Below are 26,798 nucleotides of genomic sequence, written 5' to 3' on the forward strand. Positions count from 1 at the left end.
CATCAGTTTAGCATCACTGCTAATGATTTATGGCTCTACATATGGGAAGAGTTTAGACATGTCTGTTTTAGGGCTTCCCAACTACAAAATAGAAAGACAAGAAATGGTTTGAATTATGGTGAAGAATTTCTAAATGATTTAAAAATGACAGAAATTCACACTTTTGCTTCAGCTTTATAGGAAGGAAACGCTTTATGCTTATAACTTCTCAAGAGACTGAAGGAATAAGGGATTTTTGGTGGCTTTCTGAAGGACGTTTTTGTTGGAGGTCAGGTTTCTTTAACATCCCACAAGGGATGTGATGTTCCAGCACAGGGAAAAAGAGGGCAAGGCTGTGAAAATATAATTCAGCAGGAGATCAGGGCAGCCACAGTCTTCTGCAGGGAGGTTTTCATCTGGTTTCGTCCACAGCTGCACAAGCCTTTCTCAGATATCAGTGCAGATTGTTGATCGTAGTCACATCTAACAGTCTGATTTACAGTGCTTTGTGGTTGCATAAAATAGGTGATATTTAACATTCCAAAAGTATTTTTTGTTGTTGACTCATTTGTGCACAGCTTTGTACTGCACTAATTGCACTATAGACTTTAAATTTATAAATTATCTGTGTTTTAGATAATACATACTCATGTTAAAATACCAGGCTATATACAGACAATTGAATCAGGCTTAAAAATCTAATGGGGAAGGGTTGTGACATGTCTTTTGATGCAGGGATGAAAACCCTTCTTTACATAATCTTTGGAAGTTCAACAGGATAGTGACACGGTAGAAACTCTACAATAAGCATTTATTGAAGTTCAATGCAAGCCAGTCGCATTTCATTACATCATCCAGATTTACAGACATTTTATGATATTCTTTTTGTTAAACTTTCGCTTTGACATATCAGTGATTATTTGTGTTTCTTAAGACCCAAACACCATTAAAAAAACATATATCTATCATCAAAGTGTAAAGAAAAATTATCCCTAATTTTGGTGTTTTTATTTTTAATACTTGATAAATTTATATAAACTTCTTTAATTCTGTGACCTGTCAGGCATCATACGTCTTAAAATATTAGTAGCGCATAAAGTGAAATGAGCTTATTTGCTTTCTTTCTAGATGTGAGAAAAATAAAGCTCTCTCAGTGTCAACATATACGAGGTGATGCACTTATGCTTCTTTTGCACTAGTAACAACTCAGTTCCGCTCAACTCTACTTGACTCGGTTTTTCGGGGTTTTCCATTAGGTGGTGGTACCTGGTACTAGGTGCTTTAAGTACCTGCTCGGCCAACGTTCCAAATGAGCTAAGTCGATCTGAAAATGTGACATCAACAGACTGCATGCCACTGATTGGCCAATGGTGCGATTTGATAAGTCATGAGAGTGACTCCATCACAGAAAGGACAAAAAGCCGTAGACAGAGAAGCAGGTAAACCATCACCTAAGCGTCCTCCATTGGTGTGTTGGGCTTGTTGCACATACAAATCAAGTCACTGGACTTTCGGCCGCATCGCTATCACGACCCCATGTACATTGAGGTGGTGTTCAAAATGACTGACACTAGAATAGTGAATAGAGTTGAGTCAAGCTGAGTGGATACTAGTGGAAAATAGCATTAATTTAATCTCCAAAGATCAAAAAGCACATCTGAATCTGTTTTTTTCCATATTGTATCTTGGAAAGACTTGAGCTAGCTTTCCTCTATGTCCCCAGTCTTTATGCTAAACTAGATTTATCACCACTTTAAGCTCTATGCTGTAAGATATAGGAGTGATATCAAGCTTCCTATCTTACACTAAGAATTATCACAATTATGATCTCTAATGTCAGCAGCAGTTGTTTTAGCTTTCATTTTTACTATTTTCAACTAACAACTTTACCACAAAAAAAAATCACTGCATGTAAGAGACATTCACATGAAAAATAAACCCACAACAAAACAATTCATCACCTTTGAACCCACTAAAGGAAAAAAGGTTCTCAGAGTACCCGCTCTGAACCTCCAATGAAAACTGATTTTGGTTTTAATTGTGACACTTTAATAACAGTGCCCCCCATTGGCAAGGTTATGTCAGCAATGCGTACATAATCTCAGAACGAGTGGATATTTTTCCATAGAGTCGTGAATGACAATGTAAACCTTTGGCTAGTCTGGATGGAAAACCCCACTACTTAAGTCCAAATCTGTGGTTAACAACCCTTCCATTTATTATGCCCCAAGAGGTTTTAGCGGCTTGACAACAACCTCAAACACATTCTTTGCTTCTGCTACATTAAACAGGCAAGACTTCATGTTTAGTAATGGATGTTTTTTTTTTCTTTTTTTATATTCCTACTGATTTTGAGATTTCGTTTTTTATTTTGTTCCGTAAATTAATTTGTTGTTGTTGTATAATTTCCACTGTAAGAGAACCCATCAGTTATGTGAAGACCATTTCCAAAAAGTCTTTCCAAACACTGTCAGCTTATAGGCTTGGTCATTTTGACTTCTCACCAACAGTTCAGTTTGTAATAGCAGTTCTGTCATAGTTTTAGGCCTTCCTTTTTAGTTCAGCACAGGATCAGGAAAACCCTTTTTAACTCCCCCATGTTAAATTTGATTTGATGCACTTGTTCATTAAGTTCTTCATTGTCCTCCTCAGTTTCATAGAAATTGATAATTGGGCATTGGACCATGACCCCTTCAACTTCTTCGTACGAGACAAATTACATTGGACTCCATGTTTCTCTCTATTGTCTCTTGGAACCAGCAGCAGGCGCCACAGTCCCTTGTGTGGGGTTGTTGATTCGGTCATGGCTGCACGCCAAGCCAGGAGGTCCAGAGACTCCTGGTGGTCCATGCGGCCCCACTGGCCCCTGTTTTCCTTTGGGTCCTATTGGCCCGCTAATGCCAGGTATTCCGGCCTGGCCCTCGATCCCTGGAGACCCTGGAGGTCCTGGGAGACAATCTTTACCAGGGGGACCCATATCACCTTTCTGGCCCCTCTCACCCTTTGGGCCTGGTGGACCCATGGACCCCTTATCTCCTTTGCTACCTTGTGCCCCTCTACTGCCACTAGGGCCTCTTTCACCAGGTACTCCTTTGGGACCAGGTGAACCTTTAGGTCCAGCAGGTCCACGATTTCCTGTAGGGCCTCGGTCACCTTTGCTGCCAGTCAGCCCAATGGGTCCTTTTGGGCCACTTTCACCACGGTTCCCTTTGGGTCCTGGGGGTCCAGGAGCGCCTGTTGACAACAGATGGTGTTGTAAATGTAAAAGGAAAAAACAAATCAAAGCAAAGCATTCTTTGCTATTCTTGTTGTTTATACACAGCAACATCCACCTTTAAGTATAGTGAAGTTCTGCATTAGCTGTGTATGGTGAACATCTACTAGTTTCATCTCCTCCATCACCATAGACAAATTCCTGATGTCCATGTCCAGTCGGACATTCAGCAACAGGTTCTGCTGCCTTAGAGTGTCAGCTAAGTGCAGCAGTAGCAAGACTGTGTTGTTCAAGTTCTGCACAAAAAAAGAGAGGAGGGGGGGCGCATAGATAATGAGAAGCAGTTGGAATTTAACAATGGAAGGGCTAAATATTAGAAGTTTATGTGGCAAATCAAAAATCAGCTTAACTAACCTTAAAGCTAACTCACTAGCCCAAGTGATCATGCAAATTACAACAAGCATTTTGCTACTGGGAGTCTTTTGTGTGTACTTTAAGAATTTTCACTTGCTGACTCTAAATCTGAAAGCTGTTAGTATTGGACAACTAGTACGACCCAGACGGAAACTGCAATATGTTTCAGCATTTCGGAAAAACGCTTGGTCTCCAGAAATAACTCCAAAAACTACAATATAGTTGTTGTGTTTTTTGCAACCTGCAGTTCATCGGTGTGTCTGCCCAGGCGAGTCTGGCATGACGAGCTCTCTGTGTTGATGTACTTATACATGCTTTGGACGTGGCTCACAGTAGCATTGACGCTGGAGGAGATTGAGACAATTTCCATCTCAATAGAGTTCAAGCGACCATCCAAGGCAGAGAACCGCTCACCCGTCCGGTTCTCATAGTACCTAAAGAGGACAGAAGTTTGTGATGGCTGGAATGATATGTCTCTCTGTGTATATAAATAAATATATACACATATAATAGACTTCATGATATGTAAACATCACTTGTTTCAGTATTTAACTTTCACATAAGTCAGACTAATGTAAAAATCAGGAAGTTGATAGTATATTAAGCCTTAACACGAGAAAGTCAGTGTAAGGACATTGAGTGTTTTGAATGTTACCTTGAATGGTAGTGAAGGTCATGCATGTTCTCCTCATGTTCGTCCGTGAATGTTGACACGTTGTCTAGCTGCATCTGTAAGTTCATCACCTGCAGAAAACACCCAAACAATCTGGATCCTATCCTCACACGTCCCCAAATTGCTTGATTTACTGATTTACAAGAGATTAGACTGTCCAGCTGCAACTTGACCATTTGATTCCCCAAAGGACAAGTTAACTTAGAATCAATTTAAATCCCGATAACTGTTCCTCCTAACTGATTTATGGCCATGTAAACAACCATATCTCTTCTATTAATGATTAATGATTTTTTATTTAACACAGTCTGTTTATGAATATCTAAGAACAATCAAGCTTACAAATGCACTAACCTGGTGAGTGAGATCATAGTAGAGCTCAGTGGATATGGCGATCCTTTGGTGATCTGCTACGATGTTGTTCTGTAGGAAGCGCATGGTTTGCATTGTGCTGCTGGTGTTGGACTTGATAGCACTCAGAACCCGGCTGTAGTTCTGCCAGTCACTGGTTAATTTATGGAGGACATACGTATCCTCATCTGCTTTTCTCTGCAGGGCATCTATCCACTGTGTACTAACAGGTAGAGGGATCACAGAAGATGGGAGTTAGCAGCAGTGTTGATAATAAGGGCAAATATCCCTGATAGAGTTATTTCAGACACATATGCACACATGTACATGATGTTCTAATAATTTGTTTATCAAGGGCAACCAACAAGAACTTTGGATATATTGAGAACTGCACCAAGGCCCAATATAACCTAAATCAGGATTATTATGAACCTTGAATCGCGCAAAGCTACTCTAGTAGAGTGCAAGAATAAAAACACTGAGTTATAAATGAGCATCACCCTTAAAGGTGAATACACGTAGAGTTAAGAAAAAACTGAAATAATCCGGCAGGCTGTGGATGCTGTATAGTTTAAGGTTACTGGTGTTGCAAAATGCTTTCCTCCATTCATAAATCTGAACACTGAGCATGCTCCATTAAGTGTATGATCTAGTCACATCTGTCCTTTCTCAGCTTTTCATTCACCTGTGTGCCACTGTTGTATTAACTTGATGCGCTGTAGCTTTGATGTCAAACGAATCCTCCAGCAGTGTTTTTATCTTCTCCTGAGTTTCTTCAACCACGTCCTTCCAGCCCTCCACCCGATCCAGGTATCTTTCCAGTGACTGATTGAGAACTTTGATTGACATAAGGTGGTTTTGGATGTCACGTGTCAGCCGGTTACTTGTATCCTTTAGTGTCGACTGGGTCTTGGAGGCTTGGTCCAGGACCTGGAGAAGAAAGAAATGGTGGTAAATTTTCTTTGGGCTTTAAACTACTGGTCCCCTTTTATTATTTGAGCTTTTTTTGAAGGCCACCATACCTGCTCCTGTGCCAGTATCATTCTCTGAATGTCTTCAAACTCTTTCTTCAGTTTACTGATCTCCTCACTGTACAGAGTTGCATCCAGGCAGCCTGAACAGTTAGATGTGGTCCTCACATCTGGGATGGGAAGTTAAAAAGGACGTGAGATGGCACAGGAAAAGAGGCAGGATGCTCTAAATTACTGTATTTGACAGCTGACCACACAACCAAGTTCCTAATGTGTAATCAGGTGAATAGAAGAAGAAAACTAATGTATAAACGATCAGCTGAAGCTTGTAAGGTAAACCTTCCTGAATTCCAATATGTTAAAATGTGCTGATCCATGTGATAATATTCACAGACAGCCAACTCCTGTCATGCTTTAAATTGAAACACAATTAAAGCTGTTTTAGGAATATATAAAATCCCAGAAGTTAGTAGGAATGTAAGTAAAACAGTTCAATTCAACAAATGTGCAAAAACTTTGTTATCTGTGAAAAAACAATTATTCCTTGATATTTTCTCATAGTTCTTATAGGATCAAAGTGAGTATTAAAAAACGTTACTTTACCCTCTATTCCTTGCTGGACCTTTGTGATCTTTTTGTAGTAAGCTGACTCTTCTTCAGAGAGGCTGTCCACCTTCCTGAACACTGAGTACACAGAATTACACATAAATATTTCAAAGTATTTTTAAACAGTTGTACTTATATATATATAACTTATACATAAGTAAAGGAACAATAACAGTGAGCGATCCGAGTGCTCTGGGGTAAATGGGGAATGAAATCATTAGATTTAATCATGTAAGGAGGAAATAATTAACAGCAGTAACTTGGTGTTAACAGGAAATAAGAGATATTTAAAGGAGTAAAAACAGGAAGTTGTCATTTAAGCCCTGACAACAAAACACCTAAAGTTTTCATTGGCCTAAACACTAATTATGTATGATGGTTTATCCAGCTGGTCAGGTTATAATCCCTCAACATATTTCCCAAGTGACTAACAGCAGTTTAGCAACAGTTAGCTTTTTAACATCCTAAGCTTTGAGCCAGGGCAATATTAGAAGCCGTTCTGTAGTTTGTTTGCATATATAAATGCTTCCACATGTGCGCATACTAGCAGTGCAGTTGAACATGGCCTGTGGCTTCTTCTATTCGTTGAAGCAACAGAATATATTTTAAATGTATGAATGTGAATGAGTAAATCTTTTTTTTATGGGTATGCAGGGGTGTGCATCTGGTGGCATATGTTTCAAAATAATGCTTTCAGTGTGACAAAACACATTTCATTCCCCAAACTATTTTTTCCATAAAGGGGTAAAACTGTGTCCATATTTTGTGCAGAAAAAAAACTGTTGCTAAAAAACAGATGTTCATCAGGGAATTGAATATCAAAGGTTACTGTTTCTCTTCTTGTGCATATTCACGGATGGGATTTGCGGCCAAGTGCATGACTTCTTCCAATGGTATTAAAGTTTTAGTACTTTGGTGCTGCACAGCTGTACTGGACGTTGACACAGTGTCAGTGTGTGTTATTCAAATGTATTTTGCAAAGCTAAGCCATGCTGTGGTGCACTTTTTAAAAAGAACTGGATTTCTTATAGCAAGACTCCTGGCAACTCTTGCAAACAAGCCATACGTCTTCAGTCTTTTTCTAATTGCGTTGTCATTAACTTTAACATGTAACATACCAAATGAGGGATGTAGAGTCTGAGATGTAGATCTTGGGTCTTTTGCAATCTTTCTGGCTATTGCACAGGATACTGCTTCTCTAAACTTTGGGTGAATTTGCTTAGACATTCAGTCCTGGGAAAATTGCAACATTGTGTTAAGATATGCAGTAAACTTCCAAAACTGCCCTTATAGAAGTGGTTAAACTTGCTGATGATCAGGTTTTAAAGGAAAAAGTGATATTTTTTATTCTTTTTGCGATTTGAGAACCTTTTGCAACAGTATCAGCTGTCAAATTAGTCAGCTAATTGTCCTTTATAGTAGAAAAAAACAAATGGTAAAATATGCATTTGATTTTCAGTGTAGCTCTGTATGAATTAGAGACAAGAGAAATACTTGAGGTTTCCTCTTTTTAGAGTTTGGAACAGTTTCTGGGGGAACAGTTTTGCTTCAGTAAAATAGTAATTTTGTAAATATAAAGGGAGAAAACTAAAGAAAAATCAAAGGCATATTTCCATCTGATATTCTGCTAAAACTCTTAACTAACTGTGGTTTAAATCCTACACTGAAAATGAATGGTGTCTGATTTGTGTGCTTTTCTTTACATGCAAAATAAAAAAAACATTATTAGGTGCAGAAATGGTCTAAAAAGAAGGAAATTAAGCATAAAGGGGTCAAAAAAGTGGTTTCTCCTAACAACCAAATGTTTGCTGAAACCACTTGCTGATGGCCGATGATGAACATGCACACTCCGTCCAGGTTTCCAGCACACGTGCAAATGAAAAATTACACAAAACGCCCACACGCATTTTGTGGCACACCTAATTCAAAACTGGGCTTTATTAGGATGTGTATCTGAATGCAGCCTTCTGTGTGTTGAGGGATTTTGAATCAGTTCTTGCCTGACTCTGTCCTCTGATGTCCCTGAACAATTGTAAACCATAAAGATTTACGGCTTTCAAGCCCAATAAAAAGTGATGCTGATGTAAAAAGCACCTGCTGCTGCTGAGTAACTGTCAGGTAAAACATGGGCAACAGAATCCTGGAACACATTCACTTGATCTATGGGAGTTTGGGGAGTGCACTATTCAGGCAACTAAAATGTATGTAGAGAAATTTGATGTGCTTTTCACTCATTTTAATGCACAGAGCTGAATGCGTCCAACCAATCTCTGCATGAGGAAGACCTCTGTGTTTTCATTTAGAGCAAATCAAAAGTCAAGTTGAGCTCACCAAGTGAAGCCAGCACTGCAACAGTTATGATTAGGAAGGCAACAAATCCATAGAGGATTTTGACAGCCAGTTGAAGAGAATGGCTCTGCTGGCACCGCACACAGCCACCTCGACTACGACCTGGAGATCAAATCACACGAACAAAGTCAACAAAGTGAGTAAATTAGCAAACGAAAAACAAAATTGATTTTCTGATCTGATCGTTTAGTTGTAGCTACTGTAAAATGAAGCGCTCATAAAAGAAGTATCCAGATTCTTTAGTTAAACAAAACAAAAACAATAGTAGCTAAAACATAGAAACCACGTTCCTAAGGCAGAGACTGAAGCATCTCCAAAACGGTAAGGCTTGTCGGAGCCTTTAGTTGGCAGATACTGGAGGTACATGTTGAACTGATATGTATAGTATTTAAAATATCTACAGCTAATACCCTGGTCCAAGATATCATCTCCAAAGTTCTTAGTGGGACAGATCAGATTCGGCTGCAGGGACTGTCGTGATGTTTTGGCTCATCAGCACATGATTTTAACATTTAAATCTTTTCATTTTATTTATTTTCTCCTGCTTGGGGGCAACAGGAATAACACCAAACTGACTTATTCAGTATCATCTTAGAGTTAATATGAGAGACACACAACTATTCCATTTGTGTTTGTATTCATATATGCATGGAAAATGTAACTCCATTATTTTTTGTTCTTTTTTTCAATCAACTCCTGAGAAACAAATGTGCTCTTCAGCCTCTATCGTCTAACGATGTTCACTTAATCTCTGAATGTGCTACTTTAGAGGGTTTTTTGTCAATATTCTGCCATTTATTGACTCGACTGATGCAACTGATCTATTTAGTCAGTATATAGTGAATAATAATGTCCCAAAGCTAAAACTGATATAAAACTTGAAAATTGTTCACATCTGGTATTTTATTCTCTACGAATAACATTTTTGCTAAAATGCTTCAGTTAATTGTAACTTAACTGGTACGATTTCAATTACAAATAATGGATTGATTGGACTGACGTTAGGCAAACTTTAAAACTGTATTACTGGACTGGAGCTTTTTAACATAACAAACTCACCAAACCTACAATTTGTACACAATATGTCACTGCTGGGGGAAGAAAAAAAAAGCCCATCCTAAGATGATGCTGTTTTTCATTGTTAGATTTGTTCATGTGGCCCTTACCTCTAAATGAAGGCATTTCCTCCTCCTCTCCAGTGAAGTCCTCCTCTGAAGAACAAAGAAAATGCAAACAAAAGAAGTTGAAAAGATAAAACAAGTTTTATTCATCATTATGTCATTTTCAATTCTTTAAATCTTCATTCCATGTCATAGAAAGGCTTAAAAAGAAGCACATAAGGGTTGAAAGGTGATGGATAAGTTTTCATATCTGAATAGTCAATGTTGATCCATTAAACAGGCTAGTTTCCACACACTTGTTATTAAACAGAGCTGTAATCATAGGTTTCTTATGATAAATCTCACAGGCTATGGATGTAATTACATCAGCCGAGAAGTTTACTCGAGGCCACTATTTGCAGTCAGTGTGAATGTGGTTTATGTCAACAGAGCCACATAACCTCCAGTATAGGCAGAAAGACCATTTTTAGTCCAAAGATATCCAACATGATTTGTGGAGAAACCCAGCAGGTAAAACAGTATTCCAAGGGACCCTTAAATTAACTGACTGGGTTCTGACAGCTTGTATACATGCTGTCCAATAAAAATGAGGTTTCTCCGAGGCTTCTTACCAGGAGCTTTAAAAAAATCCTACTTGTAGTTATGATCTGGATGTCAGTATCACTGCTTTTACAAGTCAGAAAGAAGTAACATGAATACAGCACATGGCTTATTTGCTTTTCTCTGAGACCAGTTAGCTTGATTTCTCAGGAGAAAATTAAACCTGCATCTGTTCAATGTTAAATTTGTGTCTACAGAATGTGAATACAAGTGAGGGCAAATTGACAGTCGTGCATAATGAACTGGTTCACATCCATGGCTCTTCACCAAGGACAACAAAAGAGCTTGATCATTACCTTTGAAAAGCTGGTTCTCATATCCACCATAGTTGTCTGTCAAAGAGACACAAAAAGCAGACGTGTAAAAAATGAAGCTGAGTGAAATTCAGCTCCTCTGGAGCCACAAAGAGGTTTTATTACTCCTCTCATAAATCACACAAACCAGCTGCCTCCCTGTTTCCCTTGAAGTGTGCATTGTACCGAGTGCACACAGCATGAAGCTGCTGTCCCAGAAAATGCATGTTTTTGTTCTTTTTAGATGTTTTCTCTGAATTGTTGCTCACTCAGGACAAACCAGTCCCACGGTGGTGCAAAGCATGAGAAAATGTGTTTGTTTGTGAGTCTGAGAAATTTGTTATCACACACAGTCATGGAAAAGGCTGGAGTAAGCATGACTTGATATGACCACAGAGTGCCTAACAAACCAAATGAAGCTAGATTACTTAAAAATCCCCAGATGCATTTGACTTCATGTTTTCATAGCTGTAAGTAAGTGCTGGGGCTTTATTGCACGTTATTAAATGTGCAGCATACAACTGCACCTGGGACACTGTGGGTGTGGAGCTGGAAGTTTAGCAATCACTCATGCTGACCACAGGGGAAACTGTTTCTGAAGAAGAGGAGCTGGAAATCACAACAACAGTCATCTCAAGGTGATTTGTATTGTAAGGTAGACCCTACAATAATACATACAGAGAAACACCCAAGAATCATATTATCCCCTATGAGCAAGCACTTTAGCGACAGTGGGAAGCAAAAACTCCCTTTTAACAGGAAGAAACCTCCGGCAGAACCAGGCTCAGGGAGGAGCAGCCATCTGCAGCGAGAGTCTCCTGTTTGAATGATAGCTGTGTTTGTCGCACCTCCATCCTAACCGTCTTCGTGTGGAATCCTTAGAGTGAAAAACATCTCTATGGATTGTTTTTGGAATGTGACATTAAATGATTACTTTGACTGTTTTGTTGGTGACTTATTAGTCCCTGAATGTTTCCTTCAGCAGCAACGTAGCATGTCTAGTATTTCTTTTGTGACATTTTGACAAAGATATGGACATTTATTTAGACTATGTAATGAATGTTTAGAGCTATAAAAAAACAGTGTTTTTAAGGAACTACTCCTTTGCACAATACAGCTGTGGGAAAAAAGAGTCAGAGGTTGCAGCATTTAGTGAAAGGTTTGCCACATGCTAATGAGCAGGTGTAAGAGTTGTTTGGTCTGAGATTTCCACTGTGCAACATAACTTTGGTCTCTTTTGTGCATTGTTATATAAGTGAAAACTGCCTTAAATGTTTCTGTGTTGCAAAAACATGTTGGGGAATTTCTGCTATGGATCAGTCTCTGCAGTTAGCCACAAGATCATCTCAACATCAGGCGAGGTCTGGCCTCCACTAGTGAGAAAAAAATAGGACAAAAAACAGCAGGAGAGTTAAACTAATGGTGGACTGTAAGACATTAATTTTTTTTAAACTAGAGAAACGGTTTTAGTACAACTTTTGTTGAAAAAAAAAAAAAAAGAAATGTCTGTGTAATGCAGACACACACAGTTGCCCTTAGATGACTGGGTTCTGGTTCCACATGGCACAAATGAGAAAACAAACAGGGATTCAAGGCTTGGATGAAATTAGGGAAAATATATGTTAGGTTAGGTCAAATGAAATTAAACCATGGGATCTATTTGGAGAACAATGTTAGTGAAGTTTTGATAGAAGAAAGTATACACTTGCAAAAGCAGCAATGAGGTAAATGTTTATGTGAGTCAGTGCTGAAATGGCTGAGGTCAGGTCTGGGTGGACAAGTCACAAAACACTGAGGCTGACATAAGGATGGGTGGAGGCAGAGAAAAGGGGAGGGAGTAGAAAGGGGAAAGAGTGAGAGAAAGAACTTCAGGTTAATATGGACTGAGGCCATGCTTACAGTGGCAAGAAAGACTTTTTATAATAATCTGCACCTGGTGGCCAGCTACTCTGATCAGCAGAAAATCTTTTTCATTAGCTTTCACAAATGTGTAGCTGTTACTGAAGTGTTCGATGTGATCTGCAGCCTGTGCTTGTTTAACTAAATACCTGCAACACTTGGCACTTACTGGTATTTTTTTTTTCTCTAACGCTCTTTATAAGTTAAAACCAAACCCGTATTGAGGGCCACAAGTGCCAAAGTGAATTAACTATATTTATAAATAAATAATTGATTGAACATGTCATCAGTTAAATTAAATTAAATTTGTGTCATTCAAATCATTTAATTATTTATCGTAATTTTAATTAATTAATGATGCATTTATTGATGTCCCTATTTCAGTTAATTATTTCCCATTTTAATTAATTAATTATTTCATGATTTCTGTGCTGTATGGAGGGCCACAAGTGCCAGAATGGGTTAAATAAAAACATCATTAAATAAATCATTACATAGTAACACGGTGGTTAGCACTGTTGCCTAACAGCTTGTCCCCTCCATATCTTTCAGCCATGACTCATTTGTTGAATTTGTAATTTCCACTACTAGTTAAACTGGGACTCTGAAGTCTCTTCTGCTGACCTAAGTTGGCCAAAACACTAAATTTAACCCTGCAAACAGCAAGCAATTTTCAGAACTTTGTGTTCAGAACTTTACAACATAAGGTAAAAACAGAGTTTGTGCAATTCTATCTCCCATTTTCCTGACAAACCATAACGAAATTACGGATTGCTCAAAAATCTTGCAACTGGCTTCATGTTGTAACAGTGAAATTAAAAGTAGTAATACATTTAAATGGGGGTTTTAGTGAAGAGCCCTCATGTCTGTCTAAAAGAGGTATAAATCCTGTTCAGAGACCTTCCCACCCTGACTAAAGCACATACTTGGTGGAAAACTGAATTCCTGGAATTCTTTTGGACTTTTGTGGTATAAATATGTCTGAATGCCAGCACACTGTCTGTTACTGGAAGTTGAAATTCAAATTCTAAAACTGTATTCAACAAGAAATATCGAACAACCCTACATGTATGACTCTCCTTTGCTTCCTTTGACTTGCGCCTTTTTTTAGTCGTGTTTTCGCTTCTCTCAGTGGAAAAAAACCCCTCTTATGTCTGTCTCATTAGTGGGGAAGCTGTCGTGTCCAACACACACACAGACCAGAACTGAGCTGATCTGACAGCAGCACAACACAACCCTGCCATATTAAAAGGATGTTTTGGTTCAGTGGAAAGGCAGTCTTATTAATTTGCGGTGCTTCACAAACCTACCACCTATGGTCTGAAAGCATTTCCCTCCAAATTAAACAAACACAGAGCATCTGCATAAACAGCTCACATAAAACCCAACCCTTTGTTTTCCTGTCACTGATAAGGTCAGATTATTCAAAAGCACCCTTGCAACATTGATTCAGCTGGTTCAAATTTCATCATTAAGGGAGAATAACACCTTCAGGGTTTAGGATAACTGCTGCGAGGTGTAATAAGATAAAAGTGAAGAAAATAAAAACAGATTTCTATCTAATAAACCAACCAAAACAATAAAACCTTCTGAAGGGTATTATGTAGGTAATCCATGCTGCTAAACAGCTGTGGTAATGGACACCTGTACATAGGTACCCCATCCTCCAGTTCATTCCAGTACATCCCAGGCATACTCAGCAGCAGTCAGGGGTTAGATCTCTGGCTAGACCTTTCTCCCTGAGGATGTGGTCACATGCAGATTACTTTTACACCCATAAAAATCTCATTGCTTTCAGATCCCAGTGCATTTATACTTCACATAACTGGGCATTTCCCCCCTGGCAGGTAAGTTATCTTGAAAGCAGCTGGCCCTGATTATATGGTAACTGTGCTTGTGACCTATGTAACAGAGTTACAGACCTTACATGGATATAGAGTAGTCAGAGTTTTCAGCATTGTTAATGTACATGCAGTTAGGTGTATATATTTTTGGACATGTGAAAGCACAATTTGCGTATAAAACATATTCAGGTCACAGTTATTTGATGAATGTGGCTATTTGCATAAAAAGTTTGAGGTCCACAGAGGACCAAGGTCGTGGATGATCATAGGATGCTTTCCATGGTCAAGCAAGGTGGTCGAGCCTTATCCAGGAGGAAGCCATGTCAATTTTCTATTTTTAAAAAAAAGTGTGTAATACAATACTTCACTATAGAAAATAGTTCAGAACATTCGCTCATTAGACAGATTAAACTAAGATAAGGATCAGGAAGATTCAGCTGGCTGCAGCTGGATGGTGCTCCACAGCACAGATTGGTAATGACCCAACAAATACAGCAAAAGCAAGCCAGGAATTTTTGAAAGATAGGAGGTGAAATATGCAGCGACGCTGGAGTTAATCAACTGATCTCAAATTGATCAAGAATGGATTTCACTTAAAAGAGAAAGCTGAAGGTAGAAAGACAAACAAAGAAATGGAAAATGAGGAGTTCGAGTTAGGAGAGAAGAACTAGAGGCCTGGAAAAACATCATAGTAGAAATCCCATTCTTTGGTGGTCCCCTGATTCCAAACTTCAAAGACCTCATTCACAAAGGATTTAAAATAAGTCTTTTGAGCCATGGCTGTGAAGGCATGGTGGTTAATACAATATTTGTTTACAATCTTTCAAATTAAAGCAAAGCCCATACTCATTATATGACGTTAGTATATTTGTTAAACAGCTAAAAAAAGGTGTTTAAAAATGTGTGAACCTTATTATATACAACAGATTTACACAGTTTAGGTAAACAAACATCACTGAACTCTTTGCTTTTTTAGAGGAAACATGTGAAGGACAGAATATGCAACATAAAGATGCATCATAATCAGAAAACAATCATAAACCAAGGACTAGAAATAGAAATAGATACATTTCGTGTCCAACAAGATTAAAAATAAGAACAAAAGTACAAAACAATCAAAATATATTTATATTTTGGACATTCTTTGTGAGACATTTGAGACATTCGGTATTTCTGTGCGCGATGAATAGTTCATGTCCTCAGTGTGAACACTAATAGGAATAAAGATTATAAAACACAGCCAGAAATGCCAAAAACCATCTGCTGCTACAACAGCCTCCATTCTTCTTGCAAAGTTTTTCTTGGTCCCGTTCACACAAAGTGGTCTCGCAGTCTACATTCCCATTTATCCCACAGGTGTTGGATGGAGCAGAGATCAGCTACACTTCCACACCAAACTCTGAAAGCCACCTCTTGGTGGACTGGTTTGGGGGCATTGCTTTATGCTGTAGCTTTACCATGAAAGCCACAGACAAAAACTACTGAGTCATGCAGACAAGCATCCACAGGTAACTCCTGTTGCTGTCAAAGCCCTCGTGTGTAGATGATGTACAAATATCAACACTAGCAGTTTTGAACAGCCTTTCCTGTGTCCCTGATATACTTCTAAGGGAAAAGTGTGCAGAAGAAAGGTTAAAATATATATAGAAACTTTGTGAAGTCTAACAGTCAGATCTCAGGATGTCGTTCTGATCTTTTACTCTCTGACTTTTAGTGTTCGTGAAAGCAGCACCACTTCAGTTTGTGGTTCCTTTGCTGAGGTTTTATCTCAGGGGGCTCTGGACTTTCCAAACCCCATACCCACCCTTTTTCTCCCTTTGGACTTTACTTTCGCTACAGGCATTGTGCAAAATGTTATCCTCTGTAAATAACAGGCTCTGTATGCCCTCTGACCTCCCCACATCACTCACTGCATTATCCAATTTTCTGTTCAAATAGAGATGCCTACTCCACATCATAATAGTTTTTCATGTTCCCATCCTTCATTGGTTCATTCTGCTGTTTTGACCAGTAAAATCTCCTCCTCCTGCAAATCCAAGCCTTAAGTGGAACCAGAGTTAGGAGATGGGGCCTCCTCCAGATCAGAGTGGAGGTCTTGACCACAACTCATAAAGTAAAATGAGTCCCTTTCTAAAGCTTTGTTGACATCTCAGCCATTTAGGTGCCCTGTGACTGGAATGCGTGGTTTCTGCAAAAGAATATAAATGGTCGGTATGTGTCGCTGCAAACTGTGAACCAGAATGTATAGAAAGGCCATTTCAATAGAGCACTCTTTTATTGTGGTTAGGCAGTAAAACACAAGATCTTTGCAGTTAACATCCAGTAAATGGATGATGTTTTTTCTAGATTAAACTGCTTTGGAAAACCAGGCTGAGAAAGTAAAAAAAAGAAGCAAGAAAGGCCTGGTTAGTTTTATACAGTAAGACTGCAAGGCCAAAGGAAATGTACAATCTTCAACAACTAAGCCTTTCTGTATTTACTCACCCTCATATTTTATAATCATTTCTTCATCTTTTCACTCCAAAGGTTTTCTAGCCAAAGTGTACAGTTGACAGCTTGGACATCATTTTTCATTTTTTATTCTTTTTGTTCTGGAGTCTAATTAACACCAGTGTTTGCTCAACTGTACCAAATCAAAATAGGCCGCACCACAGAAACTAGTACTACAAAAACTTGAATGCCTTTGTTTGGCTCGACTAAAAACAACAGCAGCATAAGAAACAAAACAGTAATGGATCAAAATCCTATTAAATAATAACATCTCTGTAAGGATTTCAACTAAAACTCATAAAAATTAATCCAGTATACCTCAGAGTCCAAAAACTTACCTGCAAAGCTAACAGAATAAGCTAAATTAGCTAGATTACTTGCCTTGGATAACTAAGAATCCATTCAAATTAACCTGCTTGAACCTGGGTGTTTTTTTCATCGTCATCTTAGTTTCAACTAGTGTGTTTATCCAGTCTTGTTTGCACAGATTAGAAACATGGCTGAGGTCAGACTAGTTGGTCCATGTAATATGACAGCTTATTCACACCCTCATCTCCTCCAGATTCGACCACTGTGATCACTGAGTTGAGATCAGATATGTCTGTGCATCTGTGCAAACATTTAAAAACAGACTCAAAACATTGTTGTTCATAAAGGTCTACACTTACTAGTCGTGTTTTTGCTTTATTATATTTTGCTGTTTTTACTGACATTGTCAATTAAGCTGCTGTTAACGCACACAGGATTTTATGTTTTTATCTTCATCTACCATTGCCATTGAAACTCACTGTATACATGCCTAAATGATCCAGCAGTTTCCCATTTATAGTGTATAAGACACTGGCTTCCCATTCCCTACAGAAACAATTTAAGATTTTCTGATTACTTTTAAATCTGTTAATGGTATGGCTCCATTTTATCCATCTCAAAATGTCTAACACCATGTACTGCCACATACCCAAAAGATGGTAAATAGACCAGTTATTATACAGCACTTTTCCACAACTTGCCTCATTCACCAATTCACACCCACTCGCGCAGACTGGGATTGAACCCCTGACCTTCCAGTTAGTAGGTGACGCTACCACCTGAACTGCACTGAGCTACTGTTACTGTAGTTACTGTTACAGGTTCGACCGCCCAGGCTTAAAACAAAGGGGGACCATGTTTTCACAGTTTTGAGCCCAATGCTGTGGAACAAACTTTTTCAGCTAATATTAAACAACCTAAAAAAATCTATATCTATCTATTTGTATTTGGTTTTTTAAAATGATGTCATCTTAAATTTGTTCTTTTGTGTTCTTATTTTAGCTCATTTCATGGATTTTGGAATGTTTTAATGCTATTTTTTGTCAATTCTAGGAAGCAGCATGTAACTCTGATTGTGAGAGATACTGAGAGATGTAGAAATAAAGGTAATTAATGCTATTATTAATTAATTACACTAAAACGGTAAACAAGAGTTTTTGGTTTTGTTTTGGGTGTGGCATGGAAAGAGAGCAACATTTCAGTCAGTAGCAGGAGGCTTTGCTGTCTGTCTGACAAATTCAGTATCAAATTCTATTTGGGCACTGCCGTTACCTTAGTTTTGGCATTGTTTGTGTTTGTGTGAGTTAAACTGTCAACTACAACTAGAAGAATCTAGTATTTTGTGCAGTCAGGGGCTCAACAAGTTGCTATGACCCTGTCAAAGGTTTTTCATAAACAACTTAGTATGTAGTCCACATGGTTCATCGAAGTCCGGTAATGTAAGTATCCGAACTGTGATGCAGTGAAAGAATTAAGCTCTGTTTGCACATAAAAGTGGTGAGAAGAGGGAAGAAAAATAAACAAACAGCCACTGTTATAGCTGGAACTTATAATGTTGCTAAGGTCTTAATTAAAGATCAAGTTGCAGATTCAACATCACAGTCAACATTTTGTGCTGCCAGCTCTAGTGTGGAAACATGAAAATGCCCAGGAGAAACATTTAGATTATGAATCCAAGCTAGTAAAAACAAATGAGGAAACGCACTCTGAATACAGTGACAAGAAGCCAACACAGCTTCCAGATACTCAGTGTCCTTGTTCTCCTTTCACTTCAAATTCATGATGCGTTGACTGTAAATTTATATAAAGCTTCCACAGCAAAAATTGCACTCAGGCCTCCACTTTGCTCACTCTTTCCTTTTCCTTTGCCAGCCATACACCTGTCTGCCTGCTTTTCCTTTCCCTGCACCTCCTTGTTTTTGGACTCTCCCTCTCCTCTCCATTCTGGGAGGAATGTATGAGGCAGCATGTTTTGTTCTGGCTGGGCTGGACTGAAACCACTAACAGACCTCCTGCATTGTGTGGCTGAGAAGAGTACTGTTCTTGGAGTTAATTTGCTGTGTCGCCTTGTGGTTCATGTGCAGCTTCTCCCCCATTTAAGCTCGATGTACCAGTTAGAGGTAGAGATTGATATTTCCAGTAAATATACTCTTCTTATATGGTAAACATAAAACTTGAAAGTTAAAAGAGATCATTCAAAGTAAAAAAAAATAATTATCAGTTATGATAATGAATATGTGAGGACATCTCCACATATTTTCAAGCTGTTAGTTCTGTTTGGCTTCTCCCTCTCACTCCTGCTCAGTCATTCCCTCTGTATCCACTCCCCCACGTGACTGCTGTGCATACTGTATCTCTGGAAACTATCTAAGTACTTCTGCTTTCTTCACAGCTGTTGGCAGTTTTCCTTGCATAGACTGTTGTAAAAATACTCAAATTCAACTCGTATATTTTCACCCGCCCTATCTTAAGCGGAATATTAATTCAATTTGCGGTAGATTGGCATGGCTAGAGAGTATCTAAAGTTTTATGAGACCAGGCTGTGGTGCACGCATGTACGCATTACAGAGATTTAAAGATGACTCATCAAAGTGTCACATCCAACAACAACACACGTGCACTTTCTCAGGATCTGCACTGCCAGGTTTCAGAGATGATGAGAAGCATATGTGATTGCTAGTGCCCTGCGCAGGTGCCTGTCTGCATCTCACCATGAGACATAATGTTTCTCACTACATTTCTAAGTGTTTTCCACACTGGGAAATTCACCTACGTTTTCATCAGATGGATCTTTTGCATGTTCAAAAGTTGGTGAAACAGGGCAAAGTTGCATTTCTAGATGCTAAGATGTAATGTTGTAGGTGAAGTCTCTTTACCTTTCATGATTTCTGGCTCCAGATATCGTCTGCAGTATTGCCAACTTGTTGCGGTCTATTTTTTTTTTCTTCTCAAAATCAAGTGCAAAGGAAAAGCAGAAGTAGTCAGCAGTGTACCAATGGGTCATTCATGCGCATCGTTCCAGTGGTGACCAAATTTCCAGAGAAAGTGAGAAAAAAAAAGCACCTCCAAATTTGAAAAAAAGAAGCAAATCATGCACAAAAGATGTTCATTCACATCCAGTGTAGTGAAGAATAAAACAATCTTTGTTAAAATTTAGAAAAAAAATAACTATGCAATATCTGGATTATTGGAAATATTCTGAAAAAAATGTCGATGCTGAAGGTAGGTGATCAAAGCTCATCTAACTTTTGCACATTTGTCTGCAGCTCTCTGGCATCATCCCTTCCCCATCCAGAGCCTGATAAAGCTAAACCTCCTTAGACAGAAACCATGTGTAGCTTTATAGAGGGAGGGACAACTGGAGCATGGCAGGATGAAGAGAAAGCACAAGATTGGTAAGAGAGATATAAGCAAGAAGGCAGGGAGGCAGAGAGAGAGAGAGAGAGAGAGAGAGAGAGAGATGGGAGGGAAACAAAGAAAGTAAAAAACGAGGGCGGGACAGGGAAAAGGACAGAATGCAAAGGCAAAGGGAGGGGGAGAGAGAGGCAGGGAGGGTCCGTGTGTTTTGTTGAATGTCAGTTTTGTGGCCGAGGCTAATTGCTAACAAATGTCAGAACACTGTGGAGTGAGCACCTTGAATATCTGTGGCCTTGGCCTGTGAGACAGGAAAATAGTTTCTTTGAAAACACACCAGTGCACACACTACAACACACATGTCGAGGCCATAATCCAGACCTGGCACCAGTTTGCAGGCCTCTCAGTTTGCTCCCCTTAACCTTGACTACCAGCGAGTTAGACTAACAGCAGGTGTAAATTTTGCACCAACACACACACACACACACACACACACACATCCGGCCAGTCAGCTGACGAGGCAGCTCCAGTGGCCGTCTGTCAGACTTACAATTTTCGCTCTGTCTTCCCTCTCCTGCACTCACTGTGCAGTTTAATATAGCTGTTTACTGTTAAATAAATAGATAACTGTATTAGTTTTGAAAGGCAGGAAATGAAAAAGTCTCATCACATAATTAGTCTGAGCTGCAGTTCAGAACAGAAGGTCTATTAACTGTTTATGGTGTACTTGCTGATATTATTACTGATAAAGTATACACTCACGAACCACTTCATTTGGCTTCATTAGAAAGGTGATTTAAGTGGCTCTTGGTTATTGGTGTCAGATGTATTTCAGAGACTGCTGCTTACTGACATTTTCTCTCACAACCATCTCTAGGGTTTGCCGAGAACCATGTGAGAGAAAAAACATCCAGTGAGCAGCAGTTCTCTGGGTAAAAATATCTTGTTGTTGATGCCAGAGATCAGAGGGGAACAGGCAAACTGCTTCAAGTTAAAAGGAAAGCAACAGTAACTCAACAGGAAACTGAGACAACGATTACCACAAGCTCTCTAACTGGACTATAGAAGATTGTAAAAACATTGCCTGGTCTGATGAGTCTTGATTTCCGCTGTGATGTTCAGATCGCAGGGTCAGAATTTGCTAAAAATGATATGAAAGCATGGCTCCATCAAGCCTGGGTTTAGGCATTTGCTGGTTGTGCAATGGTGTGGGAGATATGGACTCCCCTTTATGACCACAGTGTAGTCATTTTCTGATCGCAAAGCTCAAACCATCTCAAACTAGTTTCTTGAACATGATAATGAGTTCACTGTACTCTGATGACCTTCACAGTCTCCAGATGTAAACATTTAGACCCACTGGACACCTGGAGCCTAATGAAGCCTGGGGCTAAGCGACAGGCTGCACTCTGGAAAGGTCACCAGTACATCACAAGGCTAATAGAGAGAGACAGAAAGCCATTCACACTCATAGCTCCTGGATATGGCTGACATGAAAAGGAATGTTGAATAGGTAAGAAAAATAATACGAAGATGTTTTCATATAAATTGTGGCAACTGGGATAAGCTCCACCAGGATAAGCAGTTAAGAAAATGGACGACTGGACTTTCCAGTACAGAAATCTGTAACAACCCAAAGGACATTCTTTGCAGTCATTACTATGGTAAATATTCTTATCTGGATACTTCAGTGCTGCCAAATTGTCATTGTCTAAAATGTAGCCCCGGGAAATGCTCTTTTTCATCAGTATAAAGGTAAAAGATGCTACAGTTTCTAAAAAGCTTGAATTCCATGAGGTTATTTATTGTATGAACCCACCGGGCTTTGATCACACTGTGCAGTTTTGGGGTTTTTTAATCAGCTTCGTTGACGCACATTCCAGCGCACTCACACATCCATCCACACAGAAACACATTCTTCCCTAAATTGATACCAGAATCATCCAAATGTTTGAAGTTCCATGGTCTGTTAGCCACGGTCATTCAGCACGCCAGTGGGACCAATTAAGCCTGTTGATAATGATATTTTGTGTTAGACATCAGCGGAGTAAGCTCTCTGCTTGCATGTGTATATACTGAAATACTCAAAGTCATGGCACCAACTGAGGGTTGGCTCCAGTGCTGGATGGTTTCAGTTCAGTAGTTATCCAAGTGAACACAGCCGCAGCCCAGCAGTTGGCACACACACGCAACAGTACACCACACTTTGTCAACACCTGTATGAACTAACGCATATTCACACTGGGTGTAAAGTACATTTGCTATGGGTCACGCAACAGATAATTGGTTTAGCAACACTAGATCAGTTGCTGGTAAATCATCAAAACTGAGGAAAACAAGTTGAACATACGTGAGCGCTGCTGGTGTGCGTGAAGTTAAAATGTTGAATTTGCAAAATGGGAAGCGGATTTATCAGTTAACTTAGACCTAAACTTCTGGTCTCAGATTTGCTTAAAAACCTTTCATCTAATTAGAAATCCCAGTCTTCAATTAATTCAATACAAAATATTACATAGAGTGCACTATACAGGTCATCGGATGTTCAAGATGGGCTTTACGTCTACCAACAACTGCTCACACTGCCAAACCAATTCACTGGACAATTATATCCACGCTCTTTGGTTCTGTCCACCAGTTCAGAAGTTTTGGCGCGAGATATGTGAAGACTTATCGAAGTGTCTGAAATGTAACATTCCAACTTCCCCCTTAGTGTGTTTGTTGGGCAGCTTAGATAATGTCACTTCAGAAAAGAATATCGCCCATATGGTTTTCACTGCCCTATGCATAGCCAAGAAAACAGTCCTCATGAACTGGAAAAATAAAAATAATCTTAATTCTAACCAATATAGAAATTATCTATTAGATTACATTAGTCTTGATACAGCCTCTGCCACCACATCAGATCAATTGCTCTGGGCTCCTTTGATCAGCTCCATCACCTAGTGGGGGTGGGGGGTCATAGTTTGGTCCCGCCTTCACTGTTGTGATTGGTGTGGGGGTAGGGACAGGCTTAGGGCGTCGGGGGGTTCCCCGGAGGCATCTTCCTTGGGGGGCTCAACCCGGGGTAGCAGTCATGTCCGGTTAGGGGCTCTGTTGGCTCTCCGGTGACTGTTTCCTCGCGGCTGCGTGCAGCGGGGCTAGGGGAGGGTCTGTGCTGACGGACGTGGGTTACTGACCTGGTAGCCTGGCTGCCCCTGGGTGGGTCCGGGATGGGCGTGAGGTTCTGGGGGCGCTCCGTCTCTGGGCTGGGACCCCGACCGGGCCTCCGGGGCTTGGGTCCTGGTTGGTGTGTTGCCGGGGTTGTGGGCGGGTGGGTGCATGGGGGCCCAGCCCTGGAGCAGGGTGCCGCCGGTGCGTCGAGCCACCTGGGGGGCTCTTCAACTGGTGGGGGAGATTGTCACATCTTGCAGGAGCTTTCCTCTCCTCAGGAGCTGCCTCTGCAGGAGGGGGAGATACAGGAGAGGTGGAGGAAGATCTCAGCCTGGGTGTTTATTGTCTTATGTAGTCTGGAAGATGAGCGGATGGTGGGGTGGGTGCAGTTTTCTCTGTGGTGGGGTTGGGTGGACTGTCCCGGGCTCTGTGGGGCCGGGCGGCGCTGCTGCACTGGGCCCGGTCTGGATGGGCCTGGGCCCCCTTTCCCTGGCTGGTCGCGGAGTATGGGGGTGCCTACTGGGGTCAGCGGGGGAGCTGGCCCCAGGGAGGGGTCACTTGCCCCTCCCTTCCTTCCCTCCCCATCTCCAGCTGCCTCCCTCTTCCCGCTCCACCACAACCACCCACACATGCAGGGCCTTGGAGTAGGGGTATGTCACCAGGGTGCAGAGGAGGCTACCCCCCCCCCCCCCCCCCCCCCCCCTCTGTCCCCTTCTGGCTGCCTCTGCCTCAATTTTATCCCACAACTTAGACATTCACATTACTCACACTCTCATTACACATACATATAGGATCTTGGGGGTGGGCACGATACACGGAGTCCAAAGTACCATCAGGGTGTACACCCCACCCCTGGCATCGTTGCCCACCTCTCAATTTTAAATACACGTAGACATTGAGGGCTAGCAGGAGGGACCATGCGCTTACCTGCTGCTCTCTGGCAGGTAGCTCCAAGCCCTCCTGGGTTTTAAATGCACCTTAGAACACACATGCATCAACATTACAATGAGCGGGTGGAGGGAGGTTCGGAGTCTTCTCTCACCCCCGTTCTCTGCGACCTGCTGGAGCAGGGGGGCTAGGAGGAGGAGTTGGCCGTCCGACTGCGGTCTGGAGTGTGGAGCCTTCCTGCTGCTGCGGAGTCGGGGCGGTCTGCCTCCCCCCACCGCAGGGAAAAGGGAAACACCACCTGGGTCTGGGTGCAGTTCCCCCCTCCAGGGGCGGGGGCACCTAGACCCGGTTTGTAGAGTACGCTTGGGGAGTGTGATCGTGTGTACAACGTCTCTTTATGTCTGTCTCCACGTTGGTTGAGTGTGGAGTAAGTGCATATGAGAGCATGAGGGTGGGAATGGATGTTTGTATCTGTGTGTGCCTGTATGTCTGTGTCTATATGTCAGGTTGGGTGTCAGGCGCCACCTCTCTGGGGACATCTCAGGCCCTCCAAGGTTTGGAGGCCTATCTCCCCCCACCACCACTTCCCCTGCCAGTGGCGGACCCCCTCAGACATCGGTGCGTTGGTGGTTCTTTGTGTCCGGGGATGGGCGTCCAGGTACACACCGGCTCACTCCTTGGCGGCCGCTTATCGGGGCCTGGAGCCTGGGGCTCGCTCAGGCCACTTCGGAGGTGGGGTGCCCCCGGCCTCTCGGCCTGGGGCTCGGTCACTCAGGCGCAGCTGGCTGCCGGCGGAGCTCACGGGCGCGTCACTGCAACTCCCCCTGGCTTCTGCTCCGCGGCTGCTGAGTGAGCCCTCATCTGGGACTCTTCTCAGCTCTTTCCGGGACAGTGGCGCAGCTGCCCCTCTGTTGGTCTTCCTTGGTCTCTTGTGTTCTGGGGGCCTCTGGATGTCTGGAGTTTTGATCTCCTCCACACCTGCTTCACGCCCTGGAGGACGGGGCTGTGGCCCCCCCACACCCTCTAGCAGATTATTACATGAAGGAACCTTTTAAAAAAACAAAAAACAAGCGCGTCCATGCTCACAGGTGTACACACGGGTGATCACACCCACAAACTACACCCTTTTTGGCTCCTACCTCAAAGCACACTGTGTTCTGTTGATCTTATGTGCTGCACAATAATGTTTAACATTTAGTATTTACTGTCATATTCCCATATATCATTGTGATGTTGTTTATTCTATTACTCTTGTTCTCTTCTGCTTGCTTTCTTTTTTCTTTCTCAGCAGGTGATCCAGGTGATTGATATATGCATTTTTTTTCTCTGCCCGTTCTGTTGGTTTTTGTCTTTTGCCCTTCTCCCCCGTCCCTCTTCTCAGCTGTTTCTCTTTCCCTCTTTCTTTCTCCCCTTCTTTCCCCCAGTCAAGTCTGTCCCGTATTCAGTAAGTGAAAATAAAATAAACAATAAAAGGTGAATCAAATGGACCATTACGGCAAGGCTGGGATCGTCAATTTGGTAAAGTAAATCCGTTGGACATCTTTCTTTGCCTTTAGACAACAATTCTGATGGCAAAAGAGCCAAACGGGACAGGCCAAAAAAAAAAAAAAAAAAATGTTGAATTTGTGAAAAACAAATTTGCAGCCTTGTAGCGTTTGGAACTACATCACACAGCTCAAACAAAGGAAGCAGCAGTGAGTGCGGATGGTTTATCTCACATCATCTGTAGTGTACAAGTCAATTAGGAACTGCATTTAAGTCTGATTTTGATCTATAAAATCGGTTTTTGGCCACTTAGTGCCAAAAACTGAGTAGGGGCAGGGTTTGGTTGGTGTCTACTCCTTTGTGAAAGGAAAGAGAAACTGTAAACCACAGTGTGTGAGGCTTAATTTGAAATGTAATATCTTCTCTTTTGAAAATATGCGTATGTGGCTAAAACCAATTCCATTTGTTTGAAGTTGTGTTTTTGACATCTTAGCAAATGTATGGCTAATCTTCTTTTACCTCTGTTTTGGTGTCCATCAGCTCATGTGGCAATAATAATTACAGGGCACTTTTTGACCAAAACAAAGATGGTTGCTCAAGCAACACAACACAAACCATAAAATGTTTCCCTGGAAGCTAAATGCTTCACTGGATGTGTTCACCAATCAGTTGGTGAAATAATGAAAGTTCAAGTATTAACCAGTGTCACGCAGGTCATGTGTAACCCAAAAGGCTTAATGTGAGTTGCAGATGACAAATTCATCCGACCTTTCTGACCTGGTTTTCTATTACAAATTACAAATTGTAA

The 26,798-nt window shown here is 40.9% G+C and overlaps 1 protein-coding gene across 1 annotated transcript; it reads right to left on the minus strand.

Moving 5' to 3' along the window:
* Positions 1-771: 771 nt before the first annotated feature.
* On the minus strand, positions 772-20,470 carry scara3 (scavenger receptor class A, member 3). The gene is made up of 12 exons (XM_085432253.1): positions 19,990-20,470; positions 10,575-10,610; positions 9,724-9,768; positions 8,540-8,659; positions 6,206-6,286; positions 5,654-5,772; positions 5,317-5,561; positions 4,635-4,854; positions 4,263-4,351; positions 3,849-4,041; positions 3,312-3,489; positions 772-3,213 (listed from the first exon to the last, which is right to left on the minus strand). The coding sequence occupies exons 1-12, from the start codon at positions 19,994-19,996 to the stop codon at positions 2,720-2,722; spliced, it is 1,827 nt and encodes a 608-aa protein (XP_085288379.1). The 5' UTR covers positions 19,997-20,470; the 3' UTR covers positions 772-2,719.
* Positions 20,471-26,798: the final 6,328 nt, after the last annotated feature.

The sequence above is a fragment of the Copadichromis virginalis genome, linkage group LG15, assembly GCF_057382275.1.
Source record: "Copadichromis virginalis isolate Kocher_CV1m ecotype Utaka linkage group LG15, C_Virginalis_male_GT1.1, whole genome shotgun sequence".
NCBI lineage: Eukaryota > Metazoa > Chordata > Actinopteri > Cichliformes > Cichlidae > Copadichromis > Copadichromis virginalis.